At 39.6% G+C, this 25,336-nt stretch overlaps 1 protein-coding gene across 2 annotated transcripts in view; it reads right to left on the bottom strand.

Moving 5' to 3' along the window:
- Positions 1–204: 204 nt before the first annotated feature.
- Positions 205–25,336, bottom strand: part of trit1 (tRNA isopentenyltransferase 1) — a 73,173-nt gene continuing 48,041 nt past the window's right edge. Inside the window, exons 7-11 of one of the 2 annotated variants that reach the window (XM_028461873.1) lie at positions 21,113–21,225; positions 20,868–20,945; positions 4,685–4,794; positions 3,109–3,226; positions 205–1,183 (exon numbers count right to left, since the gene is read on the bottom strand). In XM_028461873.1, coding sequence (XP_028317674.1) covers positions 951–1,183; positions 3,109–3,226; positions 4,685–4,794; positions 20,868–20,945; positions 21,113–21,225 — 652 coding nt within the window. In that variant the 3' untranslated portion in view covers positions 205–950. The remainder of the gene's footprint in view (positions 1,184–3,108; positions 3,227–4,684; positions 4,795–20,867; positions 20,946–21,112; positions 21,226–25,336) is intronic. The other variant, XR_003675143.1, reaches the window with a different exon arrangement.

Here is a 25,336-nt window from a genome sequence, read left to right as displayed (position 1 = left end):
ACATACTTTGGCCAATCGGCAATGGAGAAAACGAATGAAGGTGTTTGTTTTCTGTACCGAAGCAAAATGAATTGAATTTGAAAAACAAGGCGTTTTCCGTTTTTTCATTTTGGTTTTGGAAACAAATATCAAATAATGAGTGTTTTTTTCGTTTTTCATGTTTTTGTTACATAAGGAAAAATGAATGAACAAATGCTACTCGGATTCATGTGGTCCATGTAATTTATTACAAACATTAATATCATCCCATATAATTGAATTTTTTAATTATTAAGTATATGTGTAACAGATTTAGACTAAAACTAGACTATAACTGAAACAGTCCTGCTGACTAAATGTTTTTCAACTAAAACTAAGTTTCATATTAGCCAAAAGACTATGATTGATGACTAAAACTATAGTTTAAAAATTGCGGTAAAAATTAACACTGACACACACACAACTGGAGCTGTTGGTTATTACTTATGTTAGAGCTGAAATGATTAAAAAAGTGTTTTTGATGAGCTTGAAACAAAGCACAACGCTGTAAAGTGAGCTCTGCCAGATAGAGCTGGATGAGATGAAGGAAAAACCAGTGCTGACGTCATGTGGAAAAGCACTTCTCAGGGTTTTATTTTCTACTTTGTACGCTGCAACTCCCAGGAACTTCTTTATATAAGAAAGAAAAAAAAAAAAAAAACATTAACCTCATTTGGCACTCACTTTAAGGCACATTATGTAAAAAGAGAACAAAATTTCCTTTTCAAAATAAAACTTCAATCAGTTGTTTGGGGTCATGAATCCAAAGACTTTTCCGTATCAAAGCATGGGGGCAGTTCATCATGTTGGAGGGCTGCATAGCACATACAGTATATTCATTGTGAGTCCACATATATATTTAAAATGGTAAAAATAAAAGTGTCCCTAAATAAGTAAAGGCCGACCCTGTAGGGGCTGTAAACATCCAATCATCAGAGCTGGGACATGTCCAAAGTCTGATGCACTTCAGCAGGAACCTCCTCGTGTGCCGTCCTTGTGTTTTCGGAGTGATCCTGAGCTGTTTCCCTGCACCCCGAGGCCACCGGAGCACACAAATGTTTGGAGAGCGTCTCCTCTGTGTCAGTACTCTTAGACTCATCACATGATGGATCATACTTCCTCTTTTTCCTCACATGATGCTGGTGCTTCTTGGACTTTAGGTGAGCTGCAGGGGGGAGGGGCATGCAGAGTTACGTGATGAGAATAATGAGACATTTATCCATTGTGAGGTCATGACACGCGTAATAAACACAATTAAAAACCCTTTTTTTTAAGTTTTTCACTGTGCTTCATTAACTTTGTTAGATATCGTAGAGTGTGTCCAAATAGTCCCTCCTATCATCTTTCCTATCCACTTTTCCTTAAACCCGGAAGTGTTTAAGTGGCGGCCATGATAAGGAGCATTTGAATTCTCTTAAAGTTAAGGAAAGGAGGCTCATGCTTCCTTTATAACCTCCTTTAGCCTAGGAAACACTGATGCATACTTGACCAAAGTAGACCAGATAATTCTGACCCACAATGCCTTGCGGTGACAACATTTAAAGGGACCAAGCTCATCCGAGTGTTCACGGAAACTCACAATGACTGAAAAGAGATGCAGATTATGTAAATTGCCAATGCAATAATGTGCCATGAACAACTTTAAATAATCTAAAACCCATATTTTACATTATACAAGCCATATTATCAAATTATAACTGACATAAAACAGAGCACTCGTTCAAGAAAAAGGGATCAGAGACATGTTTAGCTACATTATGTTTTATTCAACATATTTCATTCACCTAGGAATGCTTTGTGAGGTTGCACATGTGTATGTAGGCCTATATCTTGCATAAATGTAACAATTCCATAAAATCATACTTATTTTGGATTAATGTTGATGTGTGAGTGGAAGGTGAGTGTGAGCATCCATTCTCAATGTGACGTTCTTTTGTTCCTCGTAGCCTGGTAGCCTCTTTTCCTTTGATTTACATTCAAACCTTGTGATATTTGAGATTATATCAGCGGAAAGTGTTATTAATGCACGTTTATTAGTCCATTTTTGGGAATTTGTAGTTTTTTCAGCACGGCAGACGTCGCTAACGTTCACCGCCGTTGGATCATTACGTCACCTAGTGGAAGTGCGGTCAGATTCTCAGAACAGAACAACATAATGACCTTTTCCTAACTCCTTTAGGAAGTCTCTTAACACCTAAAAATCCAAACTTAATTTAAAATGTCCTACTGTACGTTGATGTGTGATGTATTTTACAACCATTTAATGACAAAATACGTAACACATTTATATGCCGCACCCCTTTCCACCTGCACACTTGGTAGCTTCCATCCCCACACACGAAGTCCCGCCTCCTTTCATCCTCACTCAATCACAGGTGCAGGGAGGGGTCAAAAGTTTGCTGTAGCTGTTGCTCAAATTAAGTCGTCGTCAAAATCTCAACCAACCAATTCTAAGTTGTTGGGTGAAAAAAATAAAGGTGTGTGACTTATTATTCTGGAGGTTTGTATTACTGATGTCTGTGTAATGTTAGCTTGGCATTCAGCCTAAATGTGTTGATTTGGTGATTATCGAGTAGCTAGTATTGTAAGACAGTTTGATGTGAATGGAATGAAATAATATTTCATCTTACATGAAATATGCGCTGATTTTTCTGCATTTGTGGCATTAAAATATAGTATTTGGGCATTAAACTTAAAATGGCATTAATAAGCATTACATTTGACTTGCTTCTGCTTGTATCAACCCTGTAATTCTGTGATTTATTTGTTGCAACATGAAATAAAAAGTAAAGAAATACAGTTTGTTTATTCATTACACACTGTTGTGACAGAAGTGTGATTGAGTTCAGTAAGATTGTTGTACTAACGTTTTTATTAAGATTTTTTACTTGTTCATGAGGCTAAAATGCAACAGAATGCAGGAAATTGCACGAATTCTGTGACCCCCAGACCGCCCAGTGGGAATTCATTCTCGACCCCACCAACATTCGCTGTGACGTGATCCACAGGGCTAAGGAAAAGTGGATAGGAAAGGAGATAGGAGGGACTATTCAGACGCAGCCGTATTATTTGTGTGTCCAGCGTCCTCACCTGTCCACTCTAAATCACCGATCACCACTCTGTCACAGGCCTCACAGGTGTGGTAACTCCGTTTGTTTCTCGGGTCACTCCCCTCTGCTCTGATTGGTGCAAAAGCTGGCTCCTCCCCCTGAGAAGTTCAAGCAAAACATTAAGTTAAATTTAAATGTCATTGTTGGAATGGCTGTCAGAAATGATTGGCTTAACTGGTTAACTTTCTAAAGTAATTAGATATTAAAAATATATATATTAGAAAAATAAATATAAATAGTAGTGGGTATTTGATTTTCAGTTTAAAATTCAAAAAGTTTAAGTTCAAGGCATTTTTCTTTCTTCATTCTTTGTTTGTTTTTAAATGTAATGTTAAAAGTCAGAAACAAAAAAACAAAACGCAAGTTGCCGTTTTCAAAGTAAGAGCGCGTTTCTCCAAAGAAATGCATTTGGAGTCATTTATAATTTGGTAGGTTGGCATCCAAATTAGTGCCGACTGGCAGTCCCGTCTCCATTAACCTTTAACTTGTGTGTTAAATTGTAATGTGCTTTACCGTGAGTTATTGTCCAACTTTCTGTGGTGCTTTTTCATCATGATTTATTGTCTTTTGGCCAAGCTTTACCTTATATTTCAGAGGACTTGACAGCCTTATAAGTGTGAGCTCTGATATTCAACCATAGACGATGCACGCTCACGAGGAAGTGAAGCTTTTTTTTTAGAGCACCCCCTGCTGACTGGCTGCAGTAATAGTCATAAACCCCGCCCCCTCAATGATAACGGATGGGATTTTGGTCAAACTGTAAAGTTAGTGTTATGATGCTATTATTGTTTAAGACAGTGTATCTCAAATAGGGGTATGTGTACCCCTAGGGCACTACAGGGGGGTACTAAAGAGAGAGAGAGAGAGAGAGAGAGAGATTATTTTTAAAAAAAAAAAAAGCACAATCTTAAACAACTGAATTTCTATCAAATAACTTAAAGTTAGTTAAGCTAAAATGCTGTAAAAAGGTAAATAAATAAAAAGATTTAAAAAAAAATGAGCTCAAACATTGTCAAAAACTAATTCTAGATTTTTTTTTAAATTTTATTCTTGTTATCAAAATGGGTCAAGATCCAAAAAAGGATGGGAACCCCTGCACTAAATACTGTTTCTTTCCACTAATTTACAAAATGATACTATTTAAAATGTGTTTTATCACTTGTTTATTCCATTATTATGATCTATAGATGTTTTTAAATAGTTTTGTAAGCAAAATGTTGTAGTCGGGCAAAGGGGGTACATGGATTCAGAAATAGGAGAAAGGGGGCACTTGAGCCAAAAATGTTTGAGAACCACTGGTTTAAGATACTAAATTAGTACAAAGAGGGGACTTCTTTCTGACAGTACTGTATTTCAATGAACGTTAAAAATGAAAAATGGTAACAAGACAGTGATCTAAAAGAGGGAGGGGAAAAAGAAAGTGAAGAATGGTAACAGATCAAGAAGGAAGCAAAACTCCAGTAAATAATTGACAAAAGGCAAATGCGAACAAGATGAAAATGGATCAATGATTGAGCCCAGAGGAAGACAAAGGAGGAAGAGCTTTAGAGCCCCACCTTACTGAGGCTGTCCAGTATCTGCAGTGCAGGGTTCAGCACCGTCTCCTCCCATCTCGACACATCCGTCACATCCAGGCCGTACACGGCTGGGATATTATCCCCTGGCCCTGCACACACAGGAAGGTCCAGCACACGTTATACACTTTACAAGGCCAGTACAGTGTTTTAATAAAGGTATTGAAAGCCTTTCAAGGCTGATATTTCTCCACAATAGATGTTTATTGACTGGGTGAAATGGACTGGACCAACCACACTAAGAAAGAAAAAAACAAAACCATTTGCTGTAGACTGACCATTTCTTCTATAATCAGAGTTTGTAACATTCTTAGCATTTCTTCAGTGCTTTGGTTGCACATGAGAAGATGCACGGCCGCGCCCTGAGGCTCCGTCAACCTGCTGACTCACACCCGCTCGATAATGTCTCTCCCACTCTTCCCTCTGTGCACCATCTCTCCTCCTGCGGCCATCACTCACTCGCCCTCTCCCTCATCCCCCCACCCATGTTTCCATTTAGCATCAGTCAGCAGTCTGCAGGCCAGACCTCAGCATTAAACGCGCTCCACGCCCTTTCTGTCTGACCCCCACATCTGCATGGTGATACTGAAATGTCCAGCTATTACTAATAGAGACGTAGCTTCTACACAAAGACAGGATTTCACATATTCAGTAATATGTTAAGCAGGGTTGGGGTCAATTACATTTTCAATTACCCATGTTCGACTACAATTCAATTACAATTGATCACAAATACTGAGCCTGAAATAAACAAGCTATTAAAAGTGAATCTTCCTCTTGTGTTAGCATCTCTTACTGGGTCCTAAATCAGCTGTAAAATACATAAAAAATATTATCTATCATCTAATTTCTTTCCTATCTATTGAATCCATGTAGCCTTTGTTCTTTGGTTATTCCGTTTTAAAACCAAATCAAAATAACAAATAAAGAGTGTGGTTATTTTGTTTGACTGATTTAAAACCAAAACAGAAATACATAGACATCAAAAACCAGATAAACATGCAGCAGTTTTTAAACTTGTTCTGTTTGTGAGATATTTGGATATTTACGGGGAAATTAGAGCGAGAACTGAAGTCTGGTGCACATCGTTTCGTTACCCACCCCAGGTCCTGGACCAGGTTTTCTCAAACAATAAGAGTGTTTAGTATTGATTTCAGCAGTTTTCTTCTCCTGCTTTCATGCAGTCTGTGGATGTTTTAGCTCATAAAAAGCTGCTCACGCTGTACTTTTGTTTTATGGTGTTACAGTCCAAGTAGTATCCAAATAAACTGGTGACTGACTATCAACTGTGAGGCTGGTGTGAGGAACAATAGACGTTAGAACTTCTACGATTTGACACTTTTGCAAAAACAGGTACACAGCTATTTTGAGGGCAGTAAAATGTTTATTTTGCACGTTATAATACCGCTAGCTACTAACAGCAGCCGTCAACACACATGAAAGTTGATCACAAGAAACGAGGAGCATCAATAGACTAATTACACCACATTTGTTTTCTTTAATCATGTGTTATGTAACACCCATTTTTTTGTTTTGATTCATTAATGTGTTAATACATTTTCAATTCACCAGTTCATCAGTAATGTGACTTATCGCTTCTTTTTTTGTCCAGGAGTAAAAGTCTGTGTGTACTCTCTGTGTGGTGAGATTAACATGAAGCAATATTTACGTTTCCCGTAAATATCCAAACATCTCACAAACAGAACAAGATTCAGATTTGATTTTTCTGTATTTCTGTTTTGGTTTTAAGTCAGTAAAACTAAATAATCACACTGTTTTTTTATTAATTTGATTTGGTTTTAAAACGGAATAACCAAAAAACGAAGGGTACTTGGAATCTATTGGTTGCTTTGTTAGTCTTCCTAATCAATGAAGAAATAGGTTTTAATATTTTTGGTGTGGGCGTCTGAGCCTTTTTTGTGTCAGTATTGTTTACTACATATGTGTAGAACTGTACATAGAACTGCAACATGGTTCCCCAGTTTTGTGTTAAATTATAATTGACAATTTTTATAGAATTTTCATGGCAATTACAATTACAAAGTAAATTATCTAAACTCAAACACAGTGTAATTATGATTAAGACAGCAAAAGCTTTTAATTAATGATCAGTTACGTGATTAAAATTATAATTGTCCCCAATGTTAAGGTTTCATTTATTCAGACAACTGTTCCTCAAGAAATCCACTTTGATCTCCAGACATGTTTCTACTGACAACTGCCAGTCTTCGTCAGAGGCGTCTGCTGATTGCTTTGAAGTTTTCTTGAGTCCCGCGTGATAATTCCAGCAAGATTATTTTTGTCTTCTTTTTCAATAATATGTTGTGGTTTAATTTATTCAGACAACTGTAAAAGAAGACTGCTGGAATTATTACACGACTGCTGGAATTATTACACGAAAGTTAAAAAAAAAAACATCAAAGCAATCAGCAGACGCCTCTGACAAAGACTGGCAGTTGTCCGTCGAAACAGGAGTCAGGAGATCAAAGCGGATTTCCTGAGGAACAGTCGTCTGAAAAAATGAAACCTTGACACATTTAGGTTTAATTCATATTTACCAGGAGAGGAAACTGATAAAACAGAAGATATTGCATAGTTATGGCTGGATAACTGTTAACAGTCACCTCTGAACGGACTCATTCCTCTCACGTTAGGCAGTGGATTTAAAGGCAGCACACAGCCTACAGACTGAGGCATTAACTCAGCTGGGAACAGTCTGGGCTTCAATTTTTGGATTTCACTGAGGTACAAAATGTACCCATAATGCAGCTCATCTGCATCACAAACCGAGCTGACTTCATTAGTGGACAGGCCATGAGTGGGAACAATGAGCCACAGCTGATTACTGGCCAATGTGGGCTCCAACAGTCTGCAGAAGTTTCACTTTTAACACCATCATCAAAAAGTACTAAAATGATGAACATTTGTGTGTTTTAGCATCGATTACAGTACTTTGTGAAGTTTGATGTTTAATATAAAGCAGCCATGATGTTTCTATGATGACTCTTTACAGATGTCAGCGTGTCAGTATACATGTAAACATCTGTTGGGACAGTTGGTTATGTGTGGATGATATGGATTAAGTTGTGCGTTCAGCTTAGACTGAACTGAAGTTTGCAGTTGCATGAATCAACAGTTTTTTTTTTGCTTACAAAGTAAAAAAAAATGTGAGTGAGTGGGTAAAAATGGCATCCTTGGGAGAGTTCCAAGGTGAAAACCACTGTTGACAAAAAAGAACAAAGGCTCGTCACAAATAATCCAAGAAACATCTTGATTATGCCTAAGACTTTTGGAGAAATATTCTGTGGACTGATGAAACGAAAATGTTACTTTTTGGAAGTTGTGCGGCTCATTACATCTGGTGTAAAAATAACTGCATTTGCTTGAGGACCGGAGGGGTATTCCAGAAAGGATGTTCAACAATAGAGAGTGAACATACCCCACGATGGGAAACTCTAGAGCATCCGGTTCTATTACAAAGGGTATGAAGTGGGTCAATCAACTCTGAGTATCAAAACCTTGAGTTACTCACGTGCACAAGCACAATAAAAAGCCATCATCAATGGTGCAAAGATAACACGAGCTACCATGGTAACCAGTCGAAAGAGAGTGATTTATTTCTACCCGATGGGTGAAATAAATAGGTGTTTGTATTTGTTCTAAAAATGCGTTCTCACAGAATGCCACTTCAGCGACTATAGTTGCTTAAATCGCTCGCGATGAGTCGCTTGAACATTGTTGCGCTTTTTGTCGCTTCATCACTCCATCACTACAGTGACGTGACGACCGGGGAATGGTATGAATAATATGTGTCAGAGGAGCCGGGGCAGCAGCGCTAACAGGGCTGCTCATTTCTTCTGCGGCCGTACGTTTAAAGCACTTATAGACAGAACACTTGTACTTACGGTTTAAATGATCAACTTACGGAGATACTAAAGGATGAGTTCACTCAAAGTATACTTTGAATTTAAGGAGTATGCCATTTTCATTTGGCCCCAAAAAAGATGACCCAGGTTAGATTCGAACCCCTGACCCTACACTTTCAAGCGCACTTCCTTATCGTTGCGCTAATATCAGTAACATTCATACAGTTAAGTCCATATACAGTATAATTGGACACTGACAATTATTTTCTTATTACTTGTTTATAAAACACATTTCAATTATAGTTATATAATGAACATGGACATTAAGTGCAGACTCTCAGCTTTCATTTGAGGGTATCCACATTCAGATTGAATGAAGGGTTTTAATTTTCAGCTCCTTAACATGTGCTACCCTGTTTTAAAAGGGACTAAAACCTCTGCTCAAATCCAGCCAAATTGATTGGGCGGCATTTCACGATACAAATGGCCAATGACCCAATGGCCAAGTCAGTAGCTTGATCCCAACCCAAGTGAGCGTGGATTTTACCTGTTAAAGACTAAACTTAAGAAAGAAAGCCCCACAAACAAACAGCAACTGAAAGCTGCTGCAGTAAAGGCCTGGCAGAGCATTAAAAAGGTAGAAACCAGTGTCTGGTGATGTCCATGAGTTCAAGACTTCAGGCAGTCATTGGCAACAAAGGGTTTTCACAAACTATTAGAAAAGAACATTTTATCTTCAGTTATTTAGTTTGTCCAATTACTTTTGAGCCCCTGAAAAAAAGGGTGTGTTTAAAAAATGCTTTAGTTCCTCAGATTTTTATGCTATCTTTTTGTTCAACCGCAATTCAACTGCATCTGAATTGTTTAATTTAAAATGAATTTTAGGGACCTAACTGTATATTGCTCTTGGATCTTTATAGGAAGCCTGAAATGTGTATTCCTTTAAAGTGACATATCCCCCTTTTGCCACAGGTTTGTATCCATGGAACTTAACAAAATATGGCAGTATGGTGTTTTAATGCAGTGCAACATTTCTGATTGCTCTGAATCCCCAATGTTGTAAAGAAAACTACCGTTTGCGAATAAACGTAAAGCAGCACACAATATTTGTGATGATTGAGCACACGTCTGTGTCGAGGTAAATTAAAGTGTTCCTTGAGAAGTGGTGTTCGGGTGGGCGGAGCCAGGTAGAAACCCAGGGTTTCTTAGACAAAACCTTCCAGCGAGCAGGTTCAGTTCACGGAGAATGTTACCATGGGAACATACTCTGAGTATAACTTGCCACGCTTTCAGGAATCAGATACTCAGAGTTTGCCTCATTTGAGCCCGAACACACTCAAGAGTTTGAACAAAACCTGCTTTCTGGAATACCACTCTGGACAACTTGCTGTGATTGATAAAAGAGTGAATTGTGCCTTCTAGCACAAAATCCTGAAGGTGAATGTCCGGCCATCAGTTTGTGCCTTAAAGCTTAAGTGCTCTTGGGTTGTGCAGCAGGACAATGGACCAAAACATAGTAGCAAATCCACCTGTCAATGGTTTAAATAAAATTAAATGAAGTTTTTAGAGTGGGCAGGTTAACGTCTGTCTGATCCTTTCTTTTTGTCTCCAGCAGCTTTAATCTGATCATTTTTCCTGTCCAACGGCCTTCTCTTGTGCTCCTTCTCCCTTTAGTTACTGTTTATACGGGTTCACGTTTCACACCCGTCTCTTTGTGTGCGTGGCACAATTGTTGGCAGGTGGAGGCGAGTGCCACCTGGCTGACTCACACCAGCTGCAGAGTTGAAAGAGTTCTGTGAAGAACTCCACCCTTTCGTCCACCATCCTGTACTATCTCGTTGTCATTATCTCTCTCTTTTCTTTTTTTTTTTTAATCTTTCTTTCACCCTCATTCAACACCACGGTTCCTTCCACAGTCACTAACCTCCCACTTGGCAGAGAATAGACGAGGGACGCTGGACGGAGGGTTGCCATATGCTGTTAGCTGGAGCTCCACCTCCCCCCTTTGCAAAGTCTTTTCACCAATCTTTGTTTGGGATCTGGTGAAATTTAACTCTGCTAATCCAGTTTCATTAACGAAGGTTGATCGCTTTGCCAACAAAACTGAGGCTAATCTGTTGCTGGGCAGCAGCCTGCCACTGCTGCGTGTGTGTGTTCAAACAGTGGTGAGCCTGTTACTTTGCTGTTTGTTGTGTTTTTTCACCTGTGTTTGTTTGTGTGCTTTTGTAAGTGGTTCACTTGCAGTTGAGTATAATAGGAGGGTTAATGGCAAAACAGTCCGAAGCCAAAGTGATAAGTTCAATACCTTGATGTTGAAGATCTAAAACCTCTCTGTGGGACATTTTACATGCTCTTCTAATGCCTGAATGGGTTCGTCTCATTGACTAAGTTCACCTGGAGGTTATTTGGAGTCTTTAAATTGCCTGTGGGAGTGTGTGTGTGTGTGTGTGTGAATAGATGATGAATGAAAGTCTCTGTATAAAGCATTTGTATTTTAATTAGCCTTTTATGCATTTATGAGATAATTGCACAGGGAGTTTGCACTTACATTCAGGAAGTAGCAACCCCTTTAATAAGGTGGCATGGAAAACCCTGTCAAATCATATGAAAACTAATAAAAAAATTAGTTTTGGGCGCATCTATTCATTTGTTCTCTCCATTATTTACAGGTTAAGCCATTGCTTTTTCAAATTATAATTGAAACAGAAATAAACGAACTTTGGTAAATGAAAAGGTGATTAGAAATCCCACAAATCCCATATCTGTATCAGTAATACACAATCTTGCTTTAGTTAAGGTTTGGTTTTTTAGTGTGTTGGACAGCTGCCTTTATACTCTCCTCAGTTCCTCGTTTCTTTTTTTTCCGTTAATACTTCCCTTCATTAACTTCCTCATCTCAATGAAATTACACTCCTATAAACTGAGTAATTGATTCTCCATAATTTACAGTTTCTTAACCTTTCTGCCATTTTTATTGAAAGACCATACTTGTAAAATACCAAAAACCTCAAGCAAGCACAAAGATTATTTATTAGTGTTATAAAACGTCATCCATTTATCTTCATATCTGCCTAATGATAATTTAGCTTCAATGTCTGTACAGCTTCATAACTGGCTTCTTCCTATGCAGCTCTACTTCGAGCTCCTCTCAAAGGGATATTTCCAGAGCGATTACAACATTAGCTCATCACTTGAGTCCACAAAATCCACTTAGAACTGAGTAAAAAGACTTTTCCCTGATGCTGCACCTGAATAACATTCACACTACAGCTTTAGTATCCATTTCATGTCTCTGTTTGAATCCAAAACTGCTGACAAACTCTTTCAGAGGAGTCAACTTGGTAATTATTTCACAATGTACATTTTTAATCTATTTGTGCCACTGTGATTTACACTGAAAATTACATTTTATTTTAAGGGACTTCATGGAAAAACCAATGGGAGCTTCTGCAGTGGAAATAGACATTCTCCTGCTAGCAGCTATTTTCCTTCCTTTTAATTTACTTAATTGAAATACTATTCTAGGAAACCACTGGCTTATGTTGTCTGTACTCATTTATGTACGCATTAAAAAAATAAAAAATAAAAACTTGCACCCCCCCCCCGCTTCCTGGACGGACATTCGTCAAAACAGCTGCAGTCATAAGCCACCTGCTTTTATGTTTTAAAAATGCCTTCAATGAGAAAATGTGTTTTTTGGATGCGACAAAAACAGCCCTCGTTTTACACTTCCCAAGGATGAAACAATTCATCGACAATGGTTGGAGTTCATCTTTGGAAATGGCCCTCGTTCCAAAAAGATCTGCTATGTTTGTTCCAGGCACTTTTCAGATGACTGCTTTCAAAACAAGAGCTTATTTGAAAGTGGATTCATAAGTACACTGACACTAAAAAACAATGCAATCCCTACTCTAAAGAGGACTACTTCTTCAGAGCCAGCAGCATGTGTAAGCAATACTGCAACTCAACATTGATGTGTACGTTCACACACGCGACTGTAGCGACTGCAGTCACTTCATTCGCCCGTGACGAGTCGCTTGAACACAGTGGTGCTTTCTACTTTCTACTTCTACATCACTTCAGTGACGTGATGACCAGGGAACTGTGTGTGTGTGTGTGCGTTGTTTGTGTGTGTGCAAAGCCAGTGACAGGGGAGAAATCACTTCTCCTCCGGCCGTACGTTAGCGTTCCTCATTTTGATAACCATTCTAATGTATTGTAGCGATGTAAAAATTTAGAAAGCGGCCAAATACAGCGCACAAAAAGATACAAGTAAACAGCATCCGTGTGTGTTGGGATGATGTACTGAAGGGAGAGTGTTCATGGGCGTGTCAGATCGAAGCATCATGAACAGTGTTGTTACAGAGGGAAATTTCTTTTAGGTTTTTTTTTGCCACATTTCCCAAACAATTTTGGGTAGCATAGTTATTTGAGTATGCTATAGAATGGTACCTGAAATAAACATGATACCCCCTTTAATAGAACTTTGCACAATTAAACACCATACTCCCTGAAGGTCTCTCTTATCTATCCGTGCGCAGTGGGAGGCAGCTGTGGGTCCGTGCATGAGTGAATGTTTTTGCACTTAATCGAAGACAAAAAGTGTAAAGTCGCCTGACACCTGTTCACCCGGCTCGGTCACATTACCCTCAGTGGGTATCCGCCCAGTCTCCATGTGCTGTTCTCCTCTTTCCTGTCTCTGTCCCTCCCTGACTCTGATCCTCTTGGGACTGAGAGTTACCTACACAACTGTTACTTAACACTCACAGGGGCCCGGTTGATCTACACCTGCGAATACTGTTTACAGGTGGAGAAAGGGTGAGTGAGCGCTTATTTATACCTTAGGGGAGTTTATACAAATGATGCACACGTGCACACACACACACACGTACATACACGACTCCCAGACAGAGCTCTCTGATTTAAAATTTAGCTAAAACAGCAGGTGCTAAAACTGTTGAAGGAGCATAGGGCAGAATTTGTGAAAAAAACGGCCGTCGTCTCACTATGGAGTCTTATTTCTTGATCCTGTCCTTTAAGCAACGTATTTCTGATTTTTATCTGAGTATATACATATATAGCAGCACTTCAGTTCTCTCAGCTTCCATTACTGATCTCAATGGGATACCCTTTCAGAATCGGTGACTGTCACTTCAAATTGCTGCTGGTGTTGGTATGCTTGGACTGGTCTGTGTGGAGTTTGTGTGGTCGGGGGAGAACTCCCAGCGGCTCTGTAATGATTCAGGAGATTAGCCCTCTCAGCTGAGGCCTGTTGGCATGTGTGTGAGTGGGACACAAGTGAAATAGAAAAGAGGTCAGCAGTTATAGCAATGAAGAGGTATTTGGAGAGAACGTGGGATGGAAAGTCTTCGTAAGAACGACCGTGAAGGGTGGATACACAAACAAAGCTGTTCTTTGCCAAACCGTTGTTCACTCACAATGTAAGGTTACGGCACTATAACTATAATCCTGATGTGTCCACCTCGGTAGTAGCACTAAGCACACTACTTAATACAATACAATTGTTGGCTGGGAGAATGACCGAGGATTCAAAAAGAGGCAAAATTAACTTGCTGGAATTGTTATGCAGAAGTCTTGGACAATAACTATGTCAAAGCATTGGACACGTCAAAGCAGTCATCAGACACCTTTGAAGAAGACTGGCACATTCGAAACATGTCAGGAGATCAAAGTGAACTTCCTGAAAAAAAGTTGTCTGAATAAATGAAACCTTAACATATTGTGAAACAAATAATTTTTGGTGGTTCCTAAAGGGTTCCTGTGTTAAAGGTGCAGTCCGTGACTTTCAGATCCCTCTCTCAACCTCTCTACCCGCTGCTCTCTTGCCCTGCCTCCAAACTTTCCAGTCCCTCCCTCAGAGGAGCTAACAAGCTAACGTTAGCCAGACAGCAACATCACAGTAATATAACACGCTCTGTTAAAAGCATATTACTGCAGCACTTCTCTCTCTCAATGTGCACACACCTCAGCAGCAGCAGCAACAACAACACAGTGTCACTTACAGCAGCCCACATGGAGGCTGCTGCGCGCACATGAACAACACATGCACTACAGAGTTCTAGTGTAACAATTACAAATCAAACATAATGTAAATCAAGCAGCAGTAATTACCTTTCAAGCAGAAAAATCACCAATTCCATATTCTACTCCTCCAGGCCATACACTGTAAAAAAGACAGTGCTACAGGCCCGGAAAAGGGGCGGGGTATGTGAGCAATAGCTGTCAGACAGTCTATCAAACACAATCCTGGCTCTGATTGGTTCTTTCTGCTCGGTCGCGGTTGCATTCTTGCAATCTGCCAAAGGAGCAGCAGGGAGGACTCAATGAGTCTGTTTTTTTCACACAAACTACTAGTTTGATGTAAAGCTGTCCTTACATAGTGACAGCTTTAGATAATAAGCAAAAAGTCACTTTCATAAGGTGACTTATAAAGACTGCACCTTTAACTAAACATGTTCATGATGACATTGTCACCTATTGCAATTTTTCTTCATTATAAAATAACTATAACTAACAATTATAACTAACAAAAATAACTAACAATAAACATTTTATTGAATAAAGATATATTGGATTTTTAAAATATTTTTAGAAAGCCGCTATTCAAAATATATTTTTAAAAGTCATTTTCATCTTGTTTAAGTTAAACATTTGTTTTTTCACAGGCTGTGCATGATTATTTTCCCCCACCAAAACATATTGGTATTTTGGTTCAAGCTTTACACACTTGTTTTTGTCTAATGTGGTAAGAGTTGTTATTAAATTAACTAGTACAGTGCCCGTCGGAAGTATGTATTCATGTGGGAGCTTAAGTAGAGTTGTCAATTATAACCAAATAAGTATGTGTTTGAAGGTTGGATGTACAAAGAGGTGTACATACTCTGTACTTTGAAGTGTTTTAAAAGGTTATAATTGCGGGTGCAAAGTAAAATAGCATGTGTGATTTCCCTGGTTTAATTCAATGGGACATGTGCATGATGAATTGATGAATAAAGTTTGTCCCAATGCGGCAGTTTAGGTAGAATCTGATAAATGACATAAATTTGTACAAATAATACTATTTATTTAGCATTTAACATTTCTTAGTGCAGGGGTGTTTATCGTGTGTGTGTGTTATTATTGTTAGTGCTGTTTATTGTAGGTGTTAATCTTTCCTCTTTGTTGTGGTACCGCGTAGAAAGAACAGGCCGGCACTCTCACTCTATGTGTATGTGTGTGTGTGTGTGTGTGTGTGTGTGTGTGTGTGTGAGATCATTTGTATAAACTCCCCTAAGGTATAAATAAGCGCTCACTCACCCTTTCTCCACCTGTAAACACACACATGCATCAGCCGCGCGCGCGCACCCACTCCTCACATCAGGTTGAAATGCGTGAGACTTGAGAGCTTTGCCAGTATATCACTGAGAGTGTGCGGCTGCTCAGACAATTTTTGGGAACTATTTGAAACTTCCGGGCACTCTTCCGTTGTTGCAACTCTCTCTCTAAACGGCTCTGTGTGCGTTCAGCATGTATCTGTATATCCAAGGTGCACATTAGATAAGTCCAAAACAACGGATGCACACCCTCAGACCTCGGGCAGGCTGTTAAAAAAGTTTCAGGTCGACCAGACACCGCGTCAGCTCCACAAACACTTCTACTGGTTGTTAGAGGGTGTAAATGAACAGATTGGTGCACTAGCGCCCCCTCACACTGAATAGGTTTCATTTTCTGGTAAACCGTCCGGGCTAATCCACGTGCAAAATAAAATTAAAATGAATGTTTTGCAACACCGAATAAGTCCAGGATTATTGTGTACTGAGTTTGTTGTGTGTTTACTGGTATCAAAGCTGTGTTTAGAATGGTTTGGGTGGGTGTCAGACTCCGTATAGGATGCATTTAAAGTCTGTGTAAAGCAAATTCTGCCATTTTCTTTTGAACACATTAAATAGGTCATAAATGTATTCCTTAAAACATGTGAAAAGCCATTCAAACATTTATAATGTAATGTGGAGCTAGGCTTCACTAACTGTGTTTCAAATTTCTGTGTACAGGATTTAATGAGCGGGTCATAAATCACAGCTGTGTTCATTAGCATGAACCTGACCCTGCTGCTGAAGCACACCAAACTGTAGCAGCCTCCAGCGGGCGCAATTCAACCCCTAGCTGTAAACAAACCACATATTCAGACTCGGGGGGAAATAAAACGTGTCTGTTGGTGCCACAGTTTCCATGAAATTAACACTTTTTTTGCACCGCGATTGTGTTTTTCGCAGTTCTGACTCGGGAGAGATGCACATATTGGGACTTGGGCGGAGCAGACCTTTCCACTGACACCTCATTTGGCCCAATCCGAGAAATTGGAGAACCACTATTGATGCTGGAGCTGCTTTCACACTGCTCTCACCCATGGACACAGTATACAGAGGAGGCGCCCTTCCCGTGTGTGGGCGTGGTTCCAGTGCCTCTAACTGACACGTCCACAGCGTTTCAGAGCAGAGATAAGTGCTTGTTTTTCCATGATTTTGAGACTGAATTTTATATACTTAGCATTTCATATTCTAAATTTGGCTCAGTGGTCAATGACACATGTTTCTGTGGTGTGACAAACTCATTTATTTCTGCTTTACACGGACTTTAACATTTACTCTTGTGTAAAGTTTCCTATGATGGGGTAGAAAGTTTACTCTTCAAAGAGGAGCTCAAAGTAGAGCCAATAGTCCTCTGGATTAGCAGGCACTAGCTGAGGTGGCCAGGAAGCCTCTTCATCACCTTTGTTAGGAAATGCATCAGGAATGACCAACTGGGGTCGGTTCAGGACTCGCTGGAGAGATTAAACCTCAGCTGGCCTTGGAATGGCTGGTTTGAAAATGCAGCAAGGCGCTTGTGTTTTTGCATGAATAGCTGTTATTTACAGCTGATATGTAGAGGGTATTGTAGCAGCTAGAGATCAAAATATGATATCAAATTATGGGAATTAGACTATAGAAATAAAATGATCTAAAATTCAGATTTCAAAGACTTTGGTTTCGCCTGTTGCCATTTTAAAATTCAGACGTAGTATTAACGCATACTTTTTTTCCAAGATGGGTCACAATAAAACATGCATTTGCACAAACATGAGTCAGACTAGGTTGTATAGAAGACATAAGTGACACAGACACAGATCAGTGACATATGGTGTGTGCACTGGTGGAGAGGCAGTCAGAATGAGGGGCAGTGAGGTTTAAGGTCCTGTGGTGGCCTTAAACCATTTGGGCCTAACAGGATTAGGTGGCTGGGTTACTGCCGGGCCGTCTGCAATTGGTGAGACGCACTCTGCCTTACTCACACAGCGGAACTCACAGAGGGTTGAAACCAGACCTGAGAGGGCTTAGAACACAAGCAGGTAAAGGCTTTGAGGTATATATACAGTATGTGTCTGCGATAACTTTCTGTGCAGTACTTAGGCGGTAAGATACTTAGTTACTAGTACAAAGACATTTGGGATGTGTTACTGTAGCAGCACATCACAGATGGACTCGGAAACATTATTTCTATTAGCTAACATTCACATCAGTAGATGGTAAGTGGTCTAAAGCAAACACAGGCAACTGGCCCTCAGCCTGATTTTGTATGACCCCAAAACAAATCCCAGAAAAATGGTAAATCAAGATGTTGGAAGGAACATAAAAGCCCAACGTAATACACCAATTAATTCAAAAAAAAAAAAAAAAAAGATTAAAAAGAAAACATACAAAACAACAACATATATAAAAAAATAATCCAAAGACACACAAATTTCCAACAAAAATGCACAAAACAAAAGCACTCAGAGAGCGCAACCCTTCGCCAAGAGCCAAATCTCCTCTTTGTCAGGTATCTGCAGTTATCTGAATCAGTTATCCTGATCATGGTACCACGATTAAAGGCTTGAAAGACATTTCCAGCCCCATTAATAACCATACAGTAGGTCAAAATGTATGGGCACCCCTTATTTTTCATAAAATTGCAACAAAATGCACAATCGGGAAATGCAAACTCGGTGGAGTAATTGAGGAATCAGTCTGACATACTGTAACTTCAGGGTGGGAACCTCTGGGTACCTCACGATACGTGATACAAAGCTCGCGATAACGATTATCTCACGTTATGACAATACTGCAATTATCAATATATTGGTCAGAAATCAATCTACAATAATCTATAACATAAGAAAAAAAAAGATTAAGTGGAAAAAATACAATTTTTATTTTACATCTCTGAAAGACAATACATTGAAAAAGTGTCCTATGAACAGTGACACTATTTTAGTGCAACATTTCTGTAAATAGGTGTCAACATAGCAATGTAAACCAATAAGTATCTCTAATAGTACTTAGTGTAAACAAAAAATAGGGTTTTTCTTACCAGTGACACCAATAACTATATTGGTGTCACTGGTAAGAACATTCCAGTAAACAATATATTGGATATATTGTCGTATCGAGATATCGTCACACTCCTACTGTAACAGTCATATTTTATAAAAATCGGTCAAAAGATAGGAATTTTTCAAACTGATCCAGAATCAGTATATTGATCAGAATCCTTTACAAAATTGAATAGAATTTTCCATGGTATAAGGTACTTTTGACGTAATCCTGCTAACAGACAAACAAAGATAAATGCCAGTGAAATTATTCTTTGACGTAAAAATGCTCAAAATGACTCAAAACTGAGAAAACAACAAAAATAAAAACAAAGCCCTTTGTTCCTTCCTGTATTAATGCTCGAATTTTTCATTATTCCATTTTGCTTACATGAACGTTTATAATGTGGCCCTCAGATCAGACAATTACATTATTGTGGCCCCTGTTGTGATAAAAGTTGGTCTACAATATGACATATTACAGGGTTTACATTGGCCCCTTCCGAAACCATTCCAGGTTTCCGATGCATTGAATACATTTTGCTAATTGATCACAATCTAACTAAAACTCAACCATATCAAATGGTCAGAAACACAGAGAGGCTCTACAACTTAAACATAGAGGAGCATTTAAGCACTTGGTCCATAAATGTTAATCACATCAACACCATTCATTTACTGCAAAAACGAGTGGTACACAGCACACCCTTTGTTTAACAACACAGTGGATATAAATAAGATGTACCGTCATTTCCTGGCTATAAAGCGCACTGTTTTATTGGCTGCGTTACAATAATTTAGCAATTTTCTAAAAAAAAATCCACACAAATGCCGCCACCCAACATAAGCCGCACCCTATTGGGTGATGAGGGTGCCCTTCAGACAACACGGCCAATCGGAACGGACAGGTAGGCGGGCTGCTGCACTCATGTTAGGTTGCAGGGAAATGTCCGTGTTTCAACTGATAAGCTTCCTTTACTACATGAAGTCTCCTCCTCACTGCCCCACGTCTACACATCAGTCCATTTACAGCTTTTTATGGTCACTTTTTACTGGAACCAGACTGATACACCGCTTCATTCGCTCTTCTTACCATGAACTACAGAGGAGCGATCACAGCGAGTCGGACTCTGAGTCAGAAACGGATGCGATCGCTTCAGAACAAATCCAACGTGGTGATTTGGCAACTTCATGCTGTTATGATACTATTACAAACTGGCTGACTTTTACTGTAGACGGAGCGGAGATCAGAACAGCCTGGATCCAGGCTGTTCTGATGTCCGCTCCGTCTGTCCGTCCTCCTTATGGAAGCGTCTCCATCAGCCTCAGAGTCCAGAGCACTGATCAATGCTGAACAAACCTAACGTGGTGATTTAACAACTTTATGCTGTTTATCTTTCTATTACAAACTGGTTGACTTTTACTTCATCCATGCTGATGCTGCAGCGGGCGCTCGCTCGCTCTCTCTCTCTCTGACAATATTTCTCCACGTCGTTGCTATGACAAGGCTGTGTGCATCATGACAAAATGAGTGATCAGAATGATTCAGTGAGAGCAAGAACGATTTAAATGTTAACAATTTCATTGTTCCACCTGGTCTAATGTGACGGAGCTAATTTTTGAGGCGGCATTAAGATTATAAAACCAAGAAAAATCCACAACTTAGTCACGTCATTGTTTAAACCGAGGATTCAAAGCGTGAGAAAAAAGTAGCGGCTTATAGTGCGGAAATTACGGCAAACTGAAAAAGCAACTAAACCAATAAACACAACCAGACCCTTTTAACACCTGACCCCCTACAGGAAATGTGTGAGTGAATTGGATCTCATCTTATTAAAGTGAGGGCTGATTGGGAGGATGGATGGACGTATGCGCACACATTCACACACTCACGCACACAAGGGTTACTCACGTCTAAGAAAGCGGTTGCGAACCCACTTGTTCTGCTTACGTGCGTAACGTCTCGTGGCGATTTTCAAGGCTTCAATACCTAAACAGAAGGATTTTTTTTTTTTTTTTTTTAAAAGAAAAAAAAAAAGAAAGAGAAAGCTCATTAGAAAATAGAAAATATACTCTTCTTTGGTTGATCAGTCAACCATTTCACCAGCCAGTAAATCCAATTCCATCTGTTTAACTTTGACCAGGTTGACCTCTGACCTTTGTCCCGAAGAGAGTCTTTCTCCTGCTGGGTGGTGCTTTCAGGGGCCGTCAGGTAATCATGAAACTCCTTGAAACCAATGGACTGAAAAATCCCATGTTGATAGTCCTGACTGGGAAAGGAGAGGAGAGGAAGAATCCAAGTTTACTTTTATAGACCTCCATTAGTGACTAATTTCCCTTGCTCTTCTATCTGTGATTCATTCTCCGTGGAAAGGAAAGTCTCTGTCCGAACAGGTGCAAGACTACTTAGGGAATTAGGTGACACATGTACGATAAAAAGAAAAAAAAGAGTGAAACACGTGCAAGTGATGCAACTAGTTAAAGAGCTCATCACAAAAGCCATATAAATTATTTCCTTAAATAGCGCATGCTAGATAAGTAGTTCTTTTGTTAAAGGGGACATATTATGCTATTTTTCACCCATCTCCAACACCAAAAACACAGTACTTGGGGTTTATTTCCTCAAACTCGCCTGATTTCCAGAATTTTAGCCTCTGAAAAGTGACTTTCTGAGCAGTTTTAAAATCGGGCTGTTTAGGGGCCAACTTATGCATATTCATGAGTGTGTCAACACACTGTTATGGTTTTCAGCGGCTATTGTTATTGTGAGTCCATCTCAGCGCTTCAGGGTCTGTGTTTATCTCAGCAGCAGCAGCAGCAGTCATTCAAACTCTCACTGGAGTGTAAAGCTGCTAAGTCACTTTCTCCTCCACTGTTGCTCTCCTAACTACAGGAATAGTGCATTTAAGGTGATAATCATTTGTTTTGTCCAACCGCTGCGTAGCATTGTGTCACAAACACGTCAGATCAGCGATACGAGGTGATATAACAGGTACTAAAAATGTGTTTGCTCCTTGGTGCTAGACCAAACCACAAGATGTGCTGGAAACCACAAGAGCGGAGTACACCTCCACATGAACAAATAGTGCATACACTACAGCAGCGGTTCTCAACTAGTGGGTCGGGACCCAAAAGTGGGTCACGGACCTGTACTGGGTGGGTCGCGGACAGCTGGTCAAAAATAAATAAATATTTAATGTCTCTCATGTTGGAGTTGTATTTTATCTTAAAAGAAACTTTTCTTTTGACAGGCATGCTGTGAAATACATGTTGCACAGAAAAATATGTAGATTTATATTTAAAAAATGATTATATGTGTGTTATCAAATGCTATTTTTGAAAAGCAAAAATTTGTCGGTTGAATTCTGAAAAAAAAAAAAGTGGGTCGCGATTTAATGTCCGTGGGAAAATGTGGGTCCCAGGGTGACCAGTTGAGAACCTCTGCACTACAGTGTATGTTCACTGTGGAGGCGTGGCAGTGGCAGCGGGCAAGTTCTGTATTCAGTTTTACGGGTAGCCATCACTCCTTCGCTAGCAAGAAAAACAATGGCGGACTTTCACAAAAGCTTTCATCAGGTTGGGGGTGGAGTCACTAGTGGAGGGGAGTGTATTTTCTTTACCGATTGCACTTGTGACATCACAAATGTAGAAAATTTGAAACGGAGTACTTTTTTCTGTTTTGTAAGACTTACACAGGCCACAAGCAAAGGATTTATTTCACATTTTGTGTGCCGTGTGGACACTCAAGTTACCTCATTTGTGTTCAAAAAGACTGCAAAAGTGGATTTTTCATAATATGTCCTCTATAAGATATTTTAGGCTAAACTTGGGAAACAAAGACTATATTCATGCCAAAGACCAACATAGACTTTCCACTTGGGTTGCAACACTGATATATAAACAAAAATGCTTTTAATAAAGAATGTTTGTTTCCCAAACTGCATAAAGAGTATTACAATAGCAGTAACGCCAGCCAATTTTTGAGCCCTAATCTAGTGCTTGTAATAGAAACAAGAAGAGGAAACAGCTCAAATAAATCTGGCTAGACGGGCAGAGAGACATTTGAGAGCAGCGGCCGATCACAGGAAATGTAAAGTGAATGGAGGGAGAAAAAGAAAGAGAGGAGGAAGAAAGCAGCAAGAAGGGAGGAAGAGATTTGACCTTGACGTCTGGTCGCAGAAGCCTTGCCATGGATGGAGGCACAGGGTGAGATAGAGGAGAGAGGTGGGGGGAGAGATGTGCATGGGCGATCGGATTGCTGAGAGGGCAAAGGTGGCAGGGATGGAGAGGAGGAAAGAAATCAGCGATGGAAGAAGGGAGCTGGGCACACATCCAGCAATGCATCAACTCCCTGTAGCCACACCCAGGATTACTTATGTCATCATGTAGCTCTCTGTTGGCTCCATAATCTAAGGTTGATGAATAAAATGTGCTACTTTGTTCTTGTCACTTTAAATGGATCTGTGTGTGATCTAGTGTTGTCGTACTCACGACCGGCCTTGGTCTCTAAACCACAATTTGAAGGTCTTGGTCTTATCACGGACTGGTCAGACTGTGGATTTTCGGTCAAGACCAGCCGAGACCAGAACATATTTGCTATTCTTCTATACTTCATTAATGTGATAATCAGAGGTGTAAAGAGTACTGATATATCCTACTCAAATAAAAGTACTGTTACTTGATTGAAATTGCACTGAAGTACAAGCACAAGTAAGTCATACATAAAATACTCAAGTAAACGTAAAAAATAGCTCAATTAAATAGTACTCAAGGTAAACGCTACTAGTTACTTTTACCCCCCACGTTTATTTAAAATAAATGCTGCCACGGTTCCCTTGCATACAGTAAAAATCTCATGTATAAACTTAAAAAGGAAGAAACCAAATATTGCAGAATTGGAACTTAATTTATTTTCCATGAAGGCATCTGTATAAAATAAACAGTTTGTGAAAATGTACAATTCTTTTTAAATAGGCAAAACAGTCAGTCGCCTATAATATACTTCATCCTCCATAGACGAAAACTACACTTCAGACAGAAAAATGCATTTTCCAAAGGAAATCCTCAAACAATCCCCCCAGAAACGTAATTAATAATCATTCAAAATGACCTATAAACATAATGAGTGTGGAAATGTTTGTGATGTGTTTGTCTGTGTCCAGAATGGAGGAGCACTGAACGTGTGTGTGTGTGTGTGTGTGTGTGTGTGTGTGTGTGTGTGTGTGTGTGTGTGTGTGTGTGTGTGTGTGTGTGTGTGTGTGTGTGTGTGTGTGTTCGTTGCCGTGGCGATGTGCCGCTGCAGTCACTGACAGGGCGCCGTCACATCCTATATTTGGTCTTTCTTCCTATGTTTTCCAAGGGATATCCTAAAACTATCCCGGCAGAAACGTCATTAATAATAATTCAAAACAACCCATAATCACACGATCCCACAACCTGCGCTAATGTGCAAGATAAACACAGTTGATGCCGCTCCGTCTCACACCGGTCAGCGCTCAAAGGCATCATGACATCGGCAACTTACCGGTAATGACGTATAATGTGTGAAAATGTGAATGTATGAGCAGGTGAAACATAAAGCAGTCAGGTGTGCAGCCATTTCCGACTATGTGAACAGTTTGAGGAAGAGAGAGAAGTGACATAAATTAATGATGTGGGAGTAATACGGAATGTAGTGAGGAAATGTTTGTGACGTGTTTGTGTGCGGACACAGCGGGTCTGAAAATGGATGGATGGATCATTGATATTTGTGTGTGTGCTGCCTGCGGGAGCACTGGGTTGTGAGTGTGTGCACGTGCCTGTTTCCGCATCGAAAGTCTGTGTGATGGGTGTGTTACGCCGCTGCCCAGTCACTGATGGAGTTGCTCCATCACAATTGCGCTTCAACATAAAGTCCTATATTTGGTCCGGTTTGCTTTCTCACATGGTTAAAAACCGCACAAGACCCACATTTTATAGGGGACCAGAGTAGGGATGTCTCAATACAACTTTGTCATTTCCGATACGATACCGAAACCGATATTGCAGCCTTGAGTACTGGCCGATACCGATATCGATCATACACACTTTTATTACTTATTTTGTACTGTGGAATGTTAGAAAAGACTTGATCAAGTGATGTTACTCAAACAAAGAACAATTGTCAGCAACAGTAAGTATGAGAAAAACTGACCCATTTAATTTTAACCAATTGGTTTCATACATTTTAACATTCAACATAATATCTACAGTATTCTACAATTGAATAAACATAATATAATATATATCGGACATTTTAGATGCAGTCTGATGAAATACGATATTCGTTTTCTGGCTGCAATCGGACCAATGTCCGATATTAATATCAGAACCGGACACCCCTTGACCAGAGTTCGCTTATTT

Source organism: Gouania willdenowi, chromosome 11 (genome assembly GCF_900634775.1).
Source record: "Gouania willdenowi chromosome 11, fGouWil2.1, whole genome shotgun sequence".
NCBI classification, from domain to species: domain Eukaryota; kingdom Metazoa; phylum Chordata; class Actinopteri; order Blenniiformes; family Gobiesocidae; genus Gouania; species Gouania willdenowi.
This window is presented reverse-complemented; position numbering and strand designations above follow the sequence as displayed.